The sequence below is a fragment of the Pleurodeles waltl genome, chromosome 2_2 (assembly GCF_031143425.1).
Source record: "Pleurodeles waltl isolate 20211129_DDA chromosome 2_2, aPleWal1.hap1.20221129, whole genome shotgun sequence".
NCBI lineage: Eukaryota > Metazoa > Chordata > Amphibia > Caudata > Salamandridae > Pleurodeles > Pleurodeles waltl.
Genome location: NC_090439.1, coordinates 738,904,763 through 738,921,303, shown reverse-complemented (window position 1 = coordinate 738,921,303; position 16,541 = coordinate 738,904,763). Strand labels below are relative to the sequence as shown.

General features: G+C 44.9%; 1 protein-coding gene across 1 annotated transcript in view; it reads left to right on the top strand.

The window, feature by feature from the left end:
• TRPA1 (transient receptor potential cation channel subfamily A member 1) overlaps window positions 1-16,541 on the top strand; it is a 1,042,932-nt gene that overhangs the window by 958,247 nt on the left and 68,144 nt on the right. The window contains exon 26 of the mRNA XM_069220348.1: window positions 8,406-8,474. Within this exon, the coding sequence (XP_069076449.1) occupies window positions 8,406-8,474 (69 nt within the window). The remainder of the gene's footprint in view (window positions 1-8,405; window positions 8,475-16,541) is intronic.

Here is a 16,541-nt window from a genome sequence, read left to right as displayed (position 1 = left end):
CCCTCCTCCCCCACCCAGACCCCACCACTGCACGCAAAGTCAGCTGAATGAGAGTCTACTCACCCCCTTGTGTCTGCTGTGATGCCCTCAAGCGCCCATCCAGCTCCTGGTAGGCCACCGCCAGGATCCGGAACATCAGGGGGGTCATGGTGCGACGGGCACCCCTCCCACGTTGGGAGGCCATTCCCAGCTGAGCCTCCGCCGTCTTCTTGCTCCGGCGGCGAATGTCCTCCCATCTTTTACGGCAGTGGGTGCTCTGTCTCTGGTGGACCCCCAGGGTCCGGACGTCCTTGGCGATGGCACGCCAAATATCCTTCTTCTGGTGGGCGCTGACCTACATGACATGTACAGGGGAAGAAGAGAAGTCATTATCAACTGCACCGTCGAAGTGAGTGGCCCACATCCCTGCCCTTGCCATGTGGCACATGCATTCACAGTCCTTCATGCTCACAGAACTCTGCCCCCTTCCTTCTTACAACCAGCCCTCTCCACCCAGGCATAGCCCATTCAACTTGCAGCCTATGTACTGGAGGACCTTAGAGTAGCGTGTACTGAAGGAGGACCCCATCCACGAGCTTCTCCAACTCCTATGCAGTGAAGGCAGGGGCCCTTTCCCCAGACGCACGTGCCATTGTCTCTTCCAGACCGAGGTCACAGCAGCACTTGCAGTATAGGCCCTCTCCTGTCGAAGATCAGGTATCGAGTGATTCAACAGATAGAAAATGGCGGTCACGTCCGTGGCGGTGACGTCCGCAGCGCTGCGTATCATCACCGCCAGCGCACTTCGTCATTGGCTCCTGGGACCCAGAGGTTCCAATGTTAACCAATGCAGCATTGCGCAGCGGTCTGCGACCGCCTACCGCAAAGGTGTACAACGCCAGTGAGGTTACCTCACATCCAATTGTCCCAGTTTAGAGGTTAGGCAGCTGCCATTTCAGGGGCTCACATGGCTTCATTTTCAACTGCGTCACACATACCTAGGCCTGGACTCAACACTCTTACAGATAACTTTTTGGATTATGTTTCGTGTTCTGTGTAGCTGTGGGTACATACCTCTGAGTTGCTTTACTTTGTGGTTGCTTTTGTCCTTCCTAGGCACCGTCAGCTGGGACATGTGAGGAGATGGCGGAATCCTCCGGTGTACCGACCGCTGGTGGACCTGTTGACAATGGAGGAGCGACATTTAATCATCACCTACAGGTTTGACTGTGCCACAATCCAGGAACTGTGTACCCAGTTGGAGCCAGACCTGATGTCAGCAATCCGCCATCCCACAGGAATCCCCTCTCAAGTGCAGGTGCTATCAGTGCTCCATTTCCTTGCAAGTGGGTCATTTCAAACAACAGTGGCCATGGCATCAGGGATGTCCCAGCCTATGTTTTCCAACGTGTTGTCCAGAGTGTTGTCTGCCCTGCTGAAACACATGAGGAGCTGCATCGTTTTCCCTCAGATGGAGGATATGGCTACTGTTAAAGGTGACTTTTTTGCCTTTGGACATATCCCTAACATCATAGGTGCCATTGATGGGACCCATGTAGCTCTGGTCCCCCCCCACAGGAGTGAACAGGTGTAAAGGAACCGGAAGAGTTATCATTCGATGAATGTACAGATGGTATGTTTGGCAGACCAGTACATCTCCCAGGTAAATGCTATGTTCCCTGGCTCTGTGCATGACGCCTACATCCTGCGGAATAGCAGCATCCCTTATGTGATGGGTCAACTCCAGAGGCACCGGGTGTGGCTATTAGGGGACTCTAGTTACCCCAACCTGTCATGGCTATTGACCCCAGTGAGGAATCCCAGGACAAGGGCAGAGGAACGCTACAATGAGGCCCATGGGCGGACTAGGAAGGTGATCGAATGCACCTTCGGCCTCCTGAAGGCCAGGTTCAGGTGCCTCCATATGACAGGGGGTTCCCTATTCTACTCACCAAGGAAGGTGTGCCAGATCATCATCACCTGCTGTATGCTTCACAATCTTGCTTTGCAATGCGAGGTGCCTTTTCTGCAGGAGGATGGTCCAGATGATGGTGTTGTGGCAGCTGTGGAGCCTGTGGACAGTGATGAGGAGGAAGAAGACATTGACAACAGGGACTCAGTCATACAGTAGTATTTCAAGTGACAAACAGGTGAGAACACTTTCTTGACTACTACAAGTACTTTCACACTTCTACCTCTATCCTGTATGTCAATTTCAAACAGTATTTGGTAACTGAGTTGTACATTTCCATTACGGTTTCACAGGTGTGGTTACCAACGTGTGTTATCTGCTTGCATCCTTCATGGACTTGTGATGTGTGACATAGGTATGTTGACATTACTATTGAGAACGGAATTTGTCACTGTTATAGCTAATACACATTTTCTAAATCACAGACTGACTCCAGATTGTTTTGTGGTTAAAGGGTGTTTATTGAAGTGCTAATTATTGGAGGGGGTGGTAAAATGGTGAGGGGTGATGGTGGAGGAATGTCCATGGCAGAGTCCAGTCTATTAGTCTCACAGGTGCACTAACCATATGGGCTTAGGAAGTGGAACTGGGGCAGTTCCAATATGGACAGGGTTTCAAAGTGGGACAGTGGGATGACAATCAGGGTGGTCTCATTTCTTGGCAGGGGTCTTGCCAGCATGCTCTGTCCTGTTCCTGGATCTCAGGGACCGCTTTCGGGGTGGTTCTCCGTCTGTAGGGGGTGGGGTGCTGGTGTGGTGGTCCTGTGGCGGGCGTCCTGTCCACTAGCGCCGGCGGAGGTAGTGGGCAGTTCATCGTCCATGCTAGTGTCAGGGGCCCCTTGGAGTGCCATGGTGTTCTGTATGTTCTTCAGCACCCCTACGATGGTGCCCAGGGTGGAGCTGATGGTTCTGAGTTCCTCCCTGAAGCCCAAATACTGTTCCTCCTGCAAGCGCTGGGTCTCCTGAAACTTGGCCATCGTCTCCTGGGAGTGGTGGTATGCTCCCATGATGGAGGAGAGGGCCTCGTGGAGAGTGGGTTCCCTTGGCCTGTCGCCCCCTGTCGCACGGCAGCCCTCCCAGTTCCCCTGTGTTCCTGGGCCTCCGTCCCCTGGACTGTGTGCCCACTACCACTGTCCCCAGGTCCCTGTTGTTGTTGGGGTGGTGGTTTATCCTGGGTTCCCTGTAGTGGTGGACACACAGCTGCTTGACGTGTCCTGGGTACGGAGGTATGGGCCCACTGGGTGGGTGCTGTGCTGGTGTTTCCAGAGGGTGGAAAGTCTGCGTTGGGCTGTGCCTGTGCGAGGGGAACTGACTGTCCCAGGGCCCACGATGGTCCGGGCTGGTCATCTGGATCCAGTTGGCCAGAGCTGCTGTCATCACTGTGGGCCTCTTCTGTGGGTGGGGTAGAGAGGTCTGGCCCTTCTGTCTGGTGACGTTAGGTAGTGGTCCTGCAGGGGTGTAAAAGTATGATTATTGCATGTGTGTGTGTCATGGTGTGCAATGGGTGGGTGAGCGTGTACCCCAGTGCTAGCATTCCTGTGTGGGGGCTTGTGTGATGATGGTTGGGGGGGTGTTATGGGTATGTGCATTGGGCATGCTTTAGTGAGGGGTGTCCATGCTTTGTTGTGTCATGCAGGGCTTGGTGTTGGGATGGGTGGTTTGTGTTATTAGTACATTAGTGAGGAGTTGGAGTGATAGGGGAGGGGTGAGGGTGGGGGTGTGTGATAGCATGCAGGTAGGGTGGGGGATATGATAGTTAAGATTTGACTTACCAGTGTCCATTCCTCCACCGACTCCTCCGAGGCCCTCAGGATGCATAATGGTCAAGACCTGCTCCTCCCATGTTGTTAGTTGTGGGGGAGGAGGTGGAGGTCCGCCGCCAGTCCGCTGTACCGCAATGTTTTGCCTGGAGACCACGGAACGCACCTTCTCCCGTAGGTCGTTCCACCTCTTCCTGATGTCGTTCCGATTTCTTGGGTGCTGTCCCACTGCGTTGACCCTGTCCACTATTCTGCGCCATAGCTCCATCTTCCTAGCTATGGAGGTGTGCTGCACCTGTGATCCAAATAGCTGTGGCTCTACCCGTAAGATTTCCTCCACCATGACCCTGAGCTCCTCCTCGGAGAACCTGGGGTGTCTTTGCCGTGCCATGGGGTGGTGTAGGTGATGTGTGGGGTGGTGTATGTGGTGATGAGTGTGGTGATGTGTAGTGGTGTGTGGTGTTTTGTACTTGGATGTTGTGTGGGTGACGGTGTTGTGTGCCTTTGTGTGGTGGGGTTGTCTATTCTGTGCTCTCTCTCTGGCCTTTGTCAATCAGTTTTGGTCGTAGGGGTTTGTGGGTGATGTGGTTGTGTGTTTTATATTGTGTTGGGTGTGTGGGAGTGGTGTTTGTATGTGTATCAGGTGTGTGTAATTCAAATTGTCCAATGTGGCGGTGTCTTGTAGATGTGTGTGTATTTTGAGCGCAGAGGTGGGTACCGCCAATGGAATACCGCGGTTGAAAGACCACCTCGTGGATTCGTGGGTCGTGATAGCATGGGCGTGTTTCTGTTGGCATGATGGTGTCGGTTTTGTTTTCGCCAGTTTATCACTGACCTTTGGTGTGGCGGACTTGTGTGTGTGTCTGAATTTTGGCGGATTCCGAGATGTGGGTCATAATAGCTGTGGCGGATTTCCGCAGCGGTGTATTGACGGTCTTCTGAACGGCAGTAAGCGGCTTTTACCGCCAATGTTGTAATGACCCCCTTAGTTCTCCCTTTTCTCTTTTCTTAGGACAGGTTTGATGTCTTGCTGAAATCTTCCGATGTTACCCTGTAATCAAAAGCTTCAACATTGCTAAGGAGTTTTCCTTCACCTTTAGGGGTTTTCCTCCTACCTGGGACCTATTCATTTAAACTGTGTTGTGCACTGTGGTTAGTGAGCAGAGTTCCCATTTCCAACGGCAATCAAGGAGGGAACTCCACAGACCACCTCGGTATCTAATCCTTGACACGTTACTTCTTTTGAGAGACCTGGGATGGTAGCTCCCCTGTCTGCCAAACTTTAGTTCCCCGTACTAAATTAGGTGGAAAGCCCAAATTTTGGTAGGGTGGAAGAACTGGCAATATTTGCCAGATCTCTTTCCCCCCCAAAAAACTCTAAATGAACTCCAATGTTTAACCTGCAGCCATTTTCAGACTTCCTTTATAGTGATCTTCCAAATCACTTCAAACAATTCAGATTGTAAGGAAGCCAGGCATACAATCATTGCTCCACTGCCACCACTTCCTTCCCACTGGCTATGCTTGTATTTGTTCTGTAGCACCAGGTCAGAATCTGTCCTCCATGTAAATTGGTCTTTTCATGTAGAAAATAAGAGACCATTGTAAATTATTGTTTTATTCAATTTAAGAGATGTATTAAAATACGGAATTTGAACTTCCTGCTGAGGTTTTGGGCAGTTCTAGAATCTAGATCTTTATCTGGATAAATATAAATAGAGAGCTACCTTCTGGGTTAAGTAGAATAGGTCAGCGAAAATACTTCAGGATTTTACAACATCTTAGTGGGAAGTTATATTTAATGCACATCTATATCTTGTCTGGGAAATTATTTTCATTGCTAATATATGTTGAAAAACTGTGTTTTTAGGTGGGTGAAATTGAGCAAAATGGCAGTCCTATTGCAAGTTTTGTCTCTATTTTGTAACCTGCCCTTTAATTATTCCTGCCAGTATATTCAAAAGAGGCAATTCCATCTTCTTAAACGCCATGCAGAGCCTTGAAGTTGTACAGTTTGAGACTGATATAGTCAAAGGGAACAGATATTTCTAATCTGATGGTCAATACTGGGCAAAGCTACCAGGAACATTAGGAATGGTTTTAGATGGTGCAACTTTTTCATCTGCCGGTAAATCATAATTACTGGATAATTCCTGGGTACATCACAGTCTACAATCTTAGTAATAAAAAGTGGAACTCAGTCTCCGAATTATCAAAGAGTGAATCCTCAATTATGTGCATAATGATAGAAAGTCTTTCAGTTATATGAAAGATTTTATTTGGTGAGATCTTTTGTTGTTTTTTTCAAAATATTGTATCCTCTGTCTGTGACAGTCGATAACAGCCAACAGCCAACAGCCAACAGCCAACACATGTATGACCACTTTAAGGCTAGTAGGGACATGGTTGGAAGTCATTATAAGAATGGAGAATGTGCATCTGTATTTTATTGTTGTGAGCTAAAGTAAAACCAAAATGATTTGATGGTAGTAAACAGCGATGAGTTGTCTAAAGGCCAGTCATGCAGCAGAGTAAGGAAATGTTCACAGAGTTTCTGACTATTTCCTCAATGCAGGCTTATTACCATCTTGAACTTTTAGATTCCTGATGATTGCCCTCAAAACCTCTCTATGGTTGTTTGATGATGTGTTTTTGGGATGGCTAAGAATCTATCTGAAAATGGTGGTAACAAAGATAAGGTACATTTGTAAGATTATATGACCTTTTAAGGAAAATACATTATTTCATTTGATGCAGCGATTTGTAGAGCAAACTCAGTTTTCTAGATTTTCAAGCTAATAAAATGTTATTGCAGAGTGTCTGAAGATGGCTGTCACATAAAATATTGAACTCACATATTGCCTTGAAAGGTCTCTTGGCATGGGTGTTAAAGGAACAATATTTCCTTGGAATAAATACATCTTAATAGTATTTTATAAGACAGTCAGGAAGTACAATTTATGTACCTTATATGGCTAGGTGTTAAAATTGTTTGAACAGTCCTCCAAACTTTAGAAAAGAGCATAAAGATGTGGAGGGTGTACAGTTCCAAGGTACCTGGCACATATTTCAGAGGGTCAGGTAACTTGGTGCTAAGTTGTTAGGATACTAGCTAGCTTAAGGAGAATGCTTTCCTTAACCAGGAGCCAATGTAACTATCATACATCTGTCTCCAGGTAGGTAGGTAACATGTTCCCTCTATTCAGTGAATATCAGTAGAGCTTTATTGTTTGGGGGAAGCAGGAAATTAGCCTTAATGTACTTAGATGGTGAAAGTAGCCACCCACTACTATACTAAGTATTCAGAGAGAGTTTAGAGTCAAAGGAAATGACCACGTTGTTAGAATTTAAGAGGCAAAAATTGACTTGAAGGCTAACGGTTATTACGAATGCTAGAGCAGGAAATAGCTATGGTTAATTTTACATATATTCTCCGCATACTTTGAGAAATGTATCCTGGATGTTTTCCCAAGTGCTTGAAGCAAATTTCTAAAACCTTTATAACTTACAAGGTTTCCAGGTGTATGCCAAGGAATCTGCAACAGAAATTATTAACATTATTAATATATATATATGCATGGTTGTAAGTTAGGATATCCATTTAAAATACATTGACACAATTAAAATGAAACTTCATAATGTCTACTACAATTATTTTGTAGAACATACTGCTAAAGGGTACAGCAATTAGTGATATTCACCTCTACCCATCAGCCTTTCTGAGATAAAAGTATGCCAATTACTCATGGAAAAAATATGGTGGAGTTTTAGAAAAAGCAACACGCTTCTATGTTTACATATCATTTCAGTTCCTAATGTGACGATTCATAAGTTATGAGTTTCTAATTTCAAAGTTACATAACATCATAATTAATGTGTACAAAGTGGTAACATTATAACATATGAGTTAAAGCAAAATATGCACTACTAACTGAACAAATCACAACTGGGCGAACTGACCACCAAGGAGGTGCTGGTCAGACCACCGAAGACGGCACAGCAACCCCAAGACTACCAAAGTCATAATCAGGCCATTAGTCTTCATCTAGTGCTAATTCCTCATCCATATTTAATCCAGTTCGATATTACATTTGAAATCAATAATACACATGAAGGAAATGAGGTGAGATTTTGCTAATGTAGATATCACTATGACAGATTTCTATAAGAAAGGCATTTGTTTTCTCAGTTACTTCAGAGCAGTTCCAGGAATCTATACAAGGCATTCCAAAAAAGTACATCCACTTTTGATTTTACATGGCATATTTCATGCAGATACTTGAGTATAGTCACAGGAACCAGCATTTGTTGGGTAACTAAGTAAAATATTGAAGAAATTGACAACATGAAACCATAAGAACAGAACCTCAACCATTTCAATAAAAGTCAGTGGTCATAATAAACTGAATTTTTAAATATATGCAAATGGTACACAGATGTTGTGGGATCTGCAGGCAGAATCTGCCACTACTGCCCATGTGACAACTTGCATGAATAATTTCATAGAGTGGCTATTTGAATGCGATTTGTATAATCCATTTAATATACGCTTAACTGCCATATCTATTTGCATCACCTTGAAATATTCTATTAGTAACTATTTCTCTATGAGTGTAATTGCATACATTCATATGCATTTAATCAGTCTGAAAGTTAATGGTGATGATAACACTATTATTTTGTCCCTTACTTTAGATTGGTCTGGCAGTTGGAGATATTGCTGAAGTGCAACGCAATGCAGCACTGAAAAGAATTGAAATGCAGGTAAATATTGTAATGTTATCAAATGTATATGGGCCCAGTGCATAAAGTTGTACTACAGTTGTACTACCTAATACATAATGCAAACATACAAATGCAAAATTTACAAGTATACATCTCCACCTCTCCTATATTTTCTATGGGGAGATCCTCACACATGCAAGTTTACTAATCAGTAGTAAACATTAGAGGGACTGGGGGGTGGCTGTTAAAAAGGGACATACTTAATACTAAATGACAGGGCATAAGGGAGGAGTACAGAAAGGTTTAGGCAGGGTTAAGGAAGGCTTTAAGAAGGGATATGCACCCACCCACAAAAGAGTTATCTCACTGCAATTTATAAACTGCAATTCTTAAATTACTACAACCAAAAAGATGAAATAGAGTTGTAAAAGTGAATTATATAAATTGGTTAAAATACAAACAAATATAATTTAATGGTAATAAAATAATCTATAAATAAAATGCAGTTATTAATTTGAAAATATTTTATTCACTTTTTTGATGTAACAATATAATGTTAGTATATCTTAAAAGCAATTAGATTACTGTTAATTAATTTTCCACATCACCTTTAAAAAATAAATGTAAGTGCAGAATACTAGGTGAGATTTTTTGTTTTTTAAAGTACACTTCAGAAAAATAATGTAGAATTATTATATAATCTATTCAAAGTCATTACCTGTCAAATCAAAATTAAGTTATTAGTGCCATTGCATTTTAATGCATTCAAAACAAAAATGTAACATACATGTACATTACTATTTAACATAAAAATATTTTTTTAAGTTTAATAAACATTTTTAGTTTTCCCCATACTTTACCATAGGGACATCTCTGCTCTATATTTTTTATTGTAAATGTATAAAACAAATGTAAAACTTAATTTTGAAATGAATAATTGAATAATTTAAATATATTAAATAAACGTTATGAAAACATCCAACTTATAGTAAATGTTCATATGTATTTATTATGTATTAAAAATTACAAATATTGTATATAATTAATTTAAAATAAATGAACTGTTCCTAAAGAAGATTAAAGATGCATTTATTTTTAAGTTAAAAGATATTATTTTAATATTTTATCTTAAAATAAAATTTATTTTGTAACTATATTTAGATTTCTTAACAATAAATGTGTTTCATATATGAATATATATGTATATATATACTATTAGGAAATCAAAATCCATTATTTTAATTTAACATTAATGGCTATGGGTTCGATTTTAAGGCTCTATATAGATTATTTCCATTGGGAGGGTTTGCAGGAACTTCTTTTTGGCAGCAGTAATTTGCTCTCATACATTGGGTGGAAATGGGATGGAGGCATGTACGTCTAAACCTTTGTGTGACTTTACACTTGTAAATGCCAAAAGTAGTAAAGTTATTTAAAAGTGTAAGAGTAAACATAATGTGTAACTTAATCAGTGTAAATTACTTTTGTGAATAGCCCCATATAAGTCTATATAATAGTTTGTCTAAATGATGAAATGGGTATTTTTAGGTGCTGTAACAAGAAAAGACTAAGGGGGTTATTCTAACTTTGGAGGAGGTGTTAATCCGTCCCAAAAGTGACGGAAAAGTGACGGATTTACCACCAGCCGTATTACGAGTCCATTATATCCAATGAAACTCGTAATACGGCTGGTGGTATATCCGTCACTTTACCGTCACTTTTGGGACGGATTAACACTCCTCCAAAGTTAGAATAACCCCCTATGGCCCTTATTTATGGGATTTTGGCATAGGGCAGATCCACAAGTCATCGTGCTGCACTGCCCTACCCCACAGGGAATGGGCAGGAATGCACCATATTTATGCAATATGGTGCATTCCAGTCCTTTCCCCCTGCTCTGGTGCCATTTTGGCAGCCTAGTGTCAAAGCAGACCCCCTTGCAATAGAATAAAAAAAATTCCTCACCTTCACCAAAGATCAACATTTGGAGAAAACAATGACATGAGAAAGTTTAACTGTGAAAAGTTTAACGGATGCATCAAATGGTTTGAATTATTTTTATGTCTCAGTTGTTGATCATTAGAGTGCTGAGTGACCTATTGATTAAAAAATAGAATCAAATTGAATGCAAAAATAGAAATAATACAAAGATAGAGTATAGATAGCAATTCTCTTCTTCCAAGATCTGAGGGTGCACTGGAATAGGTGGAAAACAAGGGTTACTAATTTGGGAGTGCTGTACCCTACTATTTTAATAAACACTGTCTTCTTAGGATACAACATAGAATATCAAGAAAACTCTGCAGCTGCAGCATTGTGGCCCTTTGCTACACTAGCGTCAATAATTTTGACGCTAGTGCAGCAAAGTGCAGGGAGGCCTATTGACTTCAATAGGTGTGTCATTTTAATGCCTGCTTTGAGCTAGCACCAAAAATGATGGAAAAAATGGTGCAATGAACTGTTGTAAATTTCACTGCGTAATTTTTTCAGGCCTCCATGTGCCAGAACGCCCTCCTTGCATACATTATGCCTCATGCAGGCATAAAGTGGTGCAAGGTGCCGCAAAGTGGCGAAATGCATTCATTGCGCCACTCTGTAAATATCGCTCAGCAAAAATGCCTTCCTAACGCCACATTACAGTAAAGAAATGAAACAAACGTTGCACAAGGAGGTGCAAGGGGCTTGTAAATATGCCCCTTAGAGTATTGTCTTTAATCCATTAATAGTGTAGTTTCTTTATCAAGTCTGATCCAAGAAAATATTTCTTAAAGTCTTGCACTAAACGAGCACCTGTAGGGAGCGTGGGTTGGCGCCATGGTGGTTGCAGCTTCTTTCTGAAGCTCCCCTCCTTCTCTCCTCACCCCCGGGGCTCTAGCACTTAGATTGGCTCCAGGACCCACAAAGAGGTGGCGGAATGAGCGGTGAGCCCCCAGGTTATCACTTTTCAGCTCCTGACCCCTAGATGCCAATGATTCGGGCTGAATAATCAAAGCAACACGATGGCGGCTGGCAGGCGCTCCATGGGTTAGACGCTCAGGGGTGCCCGAGGAGGCGAGGGACTCCCTCGGGCCACTGCCGCTGGCCACCCCGGCTGACAAGTGGATGCGCGGTGGCCCGGACCGGTCCTTGCCTGCCCAAGGCGAGGGGAGAGAAGAAAGAGCGGGGCGGACCGGGCTGTGCCGGAGGGAGCGGCCCGACCCTGCGGTGAAGCTGAGCGGGGAGGAGAGGAGGCCTGGCGTCAAATCGAGAGCAGAGGCACGACCGTTTGGCTCTGCGGCCCGTGCTTGGCCCCCCGGGAGGGGCCGACCCAGTGAACCAGAGCCCGCAGACCCGAGCAGCGACAACTGCATAAATGGTGAGGAGAGGCTCGGCGCAGCGAGTTTGAGGCCCATCCCCGGAGCTTGAGGGGCCGCTCTGGGGGCCTGGGGAGATTGGCCTGTGCCGGACAATAGGTGTTCCCGAGAAACTGGAGCAGAGGGGCGCCCCGAAAAAGAAGTGCGGCCTGGACGAACCCTGGGGCGAATTGGCCCAGAAAAGGACGAGGCTTTCTCCTACCCGCCTCCCGAAAAATAGCGCGCTCAGCGAGCGGCTTGGGTCGGGGCTACTGGAGTCCGACATTGGGGAAATCTCGGAAATTAGGAAGCGATCGCTACGAAAAAAAACTGCCCAATATAAACTAAACAGAACTGGCATATGGGCAACGCGATGTGAGAGCCGATAAAGGACTAGTAATTGAATAGAGGCTGGGGTTATAACACTGGAAAAGCCAGACCTGTTCCACTGAAGAAGCTGTTTCGATACCCTAACACCTCATCCTGTGACAAACCTAGCCAACGGCTCAAAACCAAAAGACCAACAGAATATTAATCGAGCCGGCTTAAAATCTTGCATAAAGGCCGACTGCTGGCTCAATAAAAGGTGTAGCATCACCCCACTGATGCTAGATCAAAGCTCAGTCTCCCTGTCGACCGCCCCTCACACCCAAAAACATCTGGAAGGCAGATAGATAAACACTAACATCGGCACCATATTGCTCTTCCCCAAACATCATCAGAACAGCATCCTCTCAAAAGCAAACAGCTACCAGCAAACACACCGGGCATCTCCTGCAATGGGCAAAATAGGCAGACGGCGAGAAACTGATAATACCAGGGATATCCCAGACAGTGCACCCCCAGAACAAGAGACTGCGAGGAAATCTCCCTCTAGGGAGGAAAGAGCACCAAGGGAACCTACCCTGCAAGATGTAATGCAAGCCTTCACTGCCTCCAGAACTGCTCTCGAGGAGAAAATAGACTCTTAGCAGCCGACTTTTCAGTGCTTAGAGATGACCATCGCCGCCTAGCAGAGAGAGTGACCTCCACAGAAAAACAGATGGAGGAAATAGGGCCTGAGATTCAAGGCGTTTCCAAAATATCGCGCCAAATGGAGAAAAGAATAAAGGAATTGGAACTAAGGGCTGAAGATGCCGAAAATAGATCGCGGCGAAATAATATCAGGATCATAGGACTACCAGAGAGGGTGGAGGGAACCAACATGGTAGACTTCCTAGAACAATGGCTGAGGGAAAACATAGCGGAGGAAGGCCTATCCCAGTTCTTTGCTGTGGAGAGAGCACACCGAGTCCCAGCACGCCCTGCTACACTATAAAGACAGGGACCATCTACTCACCCAAAGTAGGAAAAAAGGACACTGCACGCTCGACAACCAAGTGATCCGAATCTTCCCTGATTTCTCCAGAGAGGTGCAGAGACAGAGGGCCTCCTTCAGGGAAGCCAAACAAAGGCTCCGCAATATGGGGATACAATACGGGATGCTATTCCCAGCCAAACTACGAATAATAACTGCAACAGGCTCACAGTTCTTCAGCAAAGCGGAAGAAGTCTGGAACTGGATGGATAAACAACCACCTAAAGAGAAAAGACTCAGCCCTGAAAAGCACCATCTAAACCTTAAAGGAAAGACTAATTACTGTAAATCTACTAGACATTCTAGTTCATCACCTCTAGAAATTCTGAACGATCGTCAAAAAGAAGTGGAGGCAGCTGCATCCCTCAGCAGCTCAGAACAGAGTTCACCTAAGCAAACACACGGAGATACGAATCAATCAGATTCAGAACATGAGTCGGACCTCTCACTCACACCTGACCAGAGGGGCCCAGAGGTAACCCCGGTAACGTCAGACAACATTATCTGAAGAACAAACCTGACTCACAAACAGAGACTCGGGTTTTTACGTAAACATCTTTAGTAACCAAGAATATAGCCTCAGCTTCTAAGACCGCCCTTAAAAGTTGAAAAGTAGAATAGGCCTTCTGATATCCTGATGAATGAAATCTTGGAGCCATGAAATCCCAGTCTGTCTTCCACCTGGGGGTTGAGGAGGGGTCGCCTTGCTGAGCTTTGGTTTCCTATCTGGAGCACCACCCACGTTGTTGGACAGTTAAGGTTTTTACGCAAGTTTGGGCGAGAGAGGTTTGACTTTTGTCCTGGGGATGGGGAGTTGGGGAGTTAATATGTTGGGGAACCCTCTGGGGTTTAATTCTGTACCGAGAATCATCACAAGAATACAAAATGGAGCAGGGAGCAGGAAAATACAAGGGGGCATACCTTGACACAGGGTCATCAGAAACCACACCTGAATAGAATTACAAAAGCGCCACTATAACTACACCAAAACCATATAAGTTCCTTACATGGAACATAAGAGGTATGTATTCAGTGGTCAAGAGGTATAAGATATCATCTTACTTGCAGAGAAGGGGTATTCAAATAGCCATGCTACAGGAAACTCACTTAACATCAACAGAGGGCAAGGACTTACAGAAAAGGTGGAGAGGGCAGGCATTCTTCACAACCTATTCAGCATACTCGAGGGGCACCCTGATTTGGATCCGAGCAGGGGTCCCTTTCCAATTGACAGATAGCCTCATAGATCCGAAGGGGAGGTTTGTGGCGATCAAAGGCAGACTCGAGGGGAAAGAACTGGCTCTAATTAATGTGTACGCCCCCAATACAGGGCAGGGTGAATTCTTCACTCGACTATCCAACTTGCTAGTGTCATACCTACAATCACCGGTGATAGTGGGGGGAGATTTTAATTGCGTAAGCGACCTTAATGCAGACGGATCACATCCTCCCCTACCGCATTCCCCGCTGGTGAAAACAGCTCGACAGTCCACTACCTGGCAGGTGAACTGGGGCCTCATAGATGCCTGGCGTAAATTACACCCTAATACCAGGGACTACTCCTTTTTCTCTGCCCTCCATGAACTCCATGTTAGATTAGACTCCTTTTTATGCTCACCAGATATACACACACTTATATCAAACATGGAATACTTGTCTAGTACAATATCTGACCATAATCCCCTGTTGTCTTTTAGGTGGGGGTCCCCCACCCTGTGTATACCCATGTGGAGACTCAGACCCGAATTACTGGAGGATCCCCCCTTCCGAGACGATATCCGCCAATGCATATTACAATACTTCAAAGAAAATGACAGCACTGCGACTAGCAGTCTGGTAGAATGGGATGCCTGCAAGGCAGTAATAAGGGGGAGATGCATTGCCGAAACAGTAGGAATCCGCAGGACCTTGTTAGGAGACACTGAGCGAGCTGAGGCTAAACTGAGAGAAACAGAGAAAAATAGACCTGGAAACCCACACCTACAAGCCCTAATACAAGAGCACAAGTCAGAAGTAGCACTTTGGGTCGAACACCTCAGATGTTTCAACCATAAACACCATCTCGCAAGAGTACATGGCGAAAGAGATAAAGCGGGTAAACTGCTTGCCTGGGTGGTCTCGCAATCAGAAAAATTCCCCCCCCCATTTTGAACCTGATCTCAAGGGCAGGGACCCAGCTGCATGACCCTGAACAGATTAACGCCCAGTTCTTAGCTTTCTACGAGTCACTATACCAAAAAAGACTCAACTTAAACAGGGACCTAACTGAACATTACTTAACAACAATGAACTTGAAACCCTGGGAACCAACACCCGCTGACACACTAGAGGAGAATATCACACTAGATGAGATCAAGGATGCTATGAGGAGTCTTGCAGGGGGAAAATCACCCGGTACTGATGGCCTTCCTGCCGTATTTTACAAAGTCTTTGCTGAAATTCTCTCACCCAGACTAGAAAAAATGTTTAAATGCGCCAGAGACCAAGGCCTCTTACCCGAAACTACTAGGGAAGCAATTATAGTCCCGCTTCTCAAGCCCGGCAAGGATCCAACTGGAGTGGGAGCATACACACCCCTCTCCCTGCTGAACCTCGATTATAAAATCCTCAGCAAGATCCTGGCAACCAGACTCCTCCCACTGATGCCCTCTTCAATCCACCCAGACCAAGCAGGTTTCATTCCAGGACGCAACACAGCGGGAAATATTCGCAGACTGCAGTTATGAGGGATTTAAATCCCACTGCAGAGTCCCCAGGTATCCTGGCGGTAGACATCGAAAAAGCCTTTAATAGCTTGGAATGGGACTTCCTTTATAACGTTATGTCCAAACTAGGAATACGCCCAGAATACATTGCATGGGTGAAATTACTATATACTAACCCCTCAGCTAGAGTCCGTATGTGACGTATAATATCGTCCAGATACACAGTGGAACGGGGGACGAGACAGGGCTGTCCCCTTCCCCCTGCTGTTTGCACTGGCAATGGAACCTCTGGCCGCTGCGGCCAGGGCGGGACAGTGGGGACCTGGGATACTGGTCAGAAACGTGAGACATTACATAGCCCTGTACACGGACAACCTCCTAATTTTTTTGAACCACATTCAAAGAGACTTACCCCTAGATCAACTAATGCTATCCAACTTCGAAGATCACTCAGGCCTAAAAGTTAACTGGGATAAAACAGGTTTATTCCCCCTTGTAAAACACCATCAGCCCCCCCTGAATCTGGGAATGGTAAGATGGATACCTGATGGGCTCCCATATCTAAGGGTGAAAATATATCACGATGCCAGGGATATTCTTGATGGAAAATTAGGCGGTGCCTTCCGCTCCATAAAATCCTGCATGAAATTCTGGCAAACACTCCCACTAACAGTGACAGGACGCATTGCGATTCTTAAAATGATAGTATTTC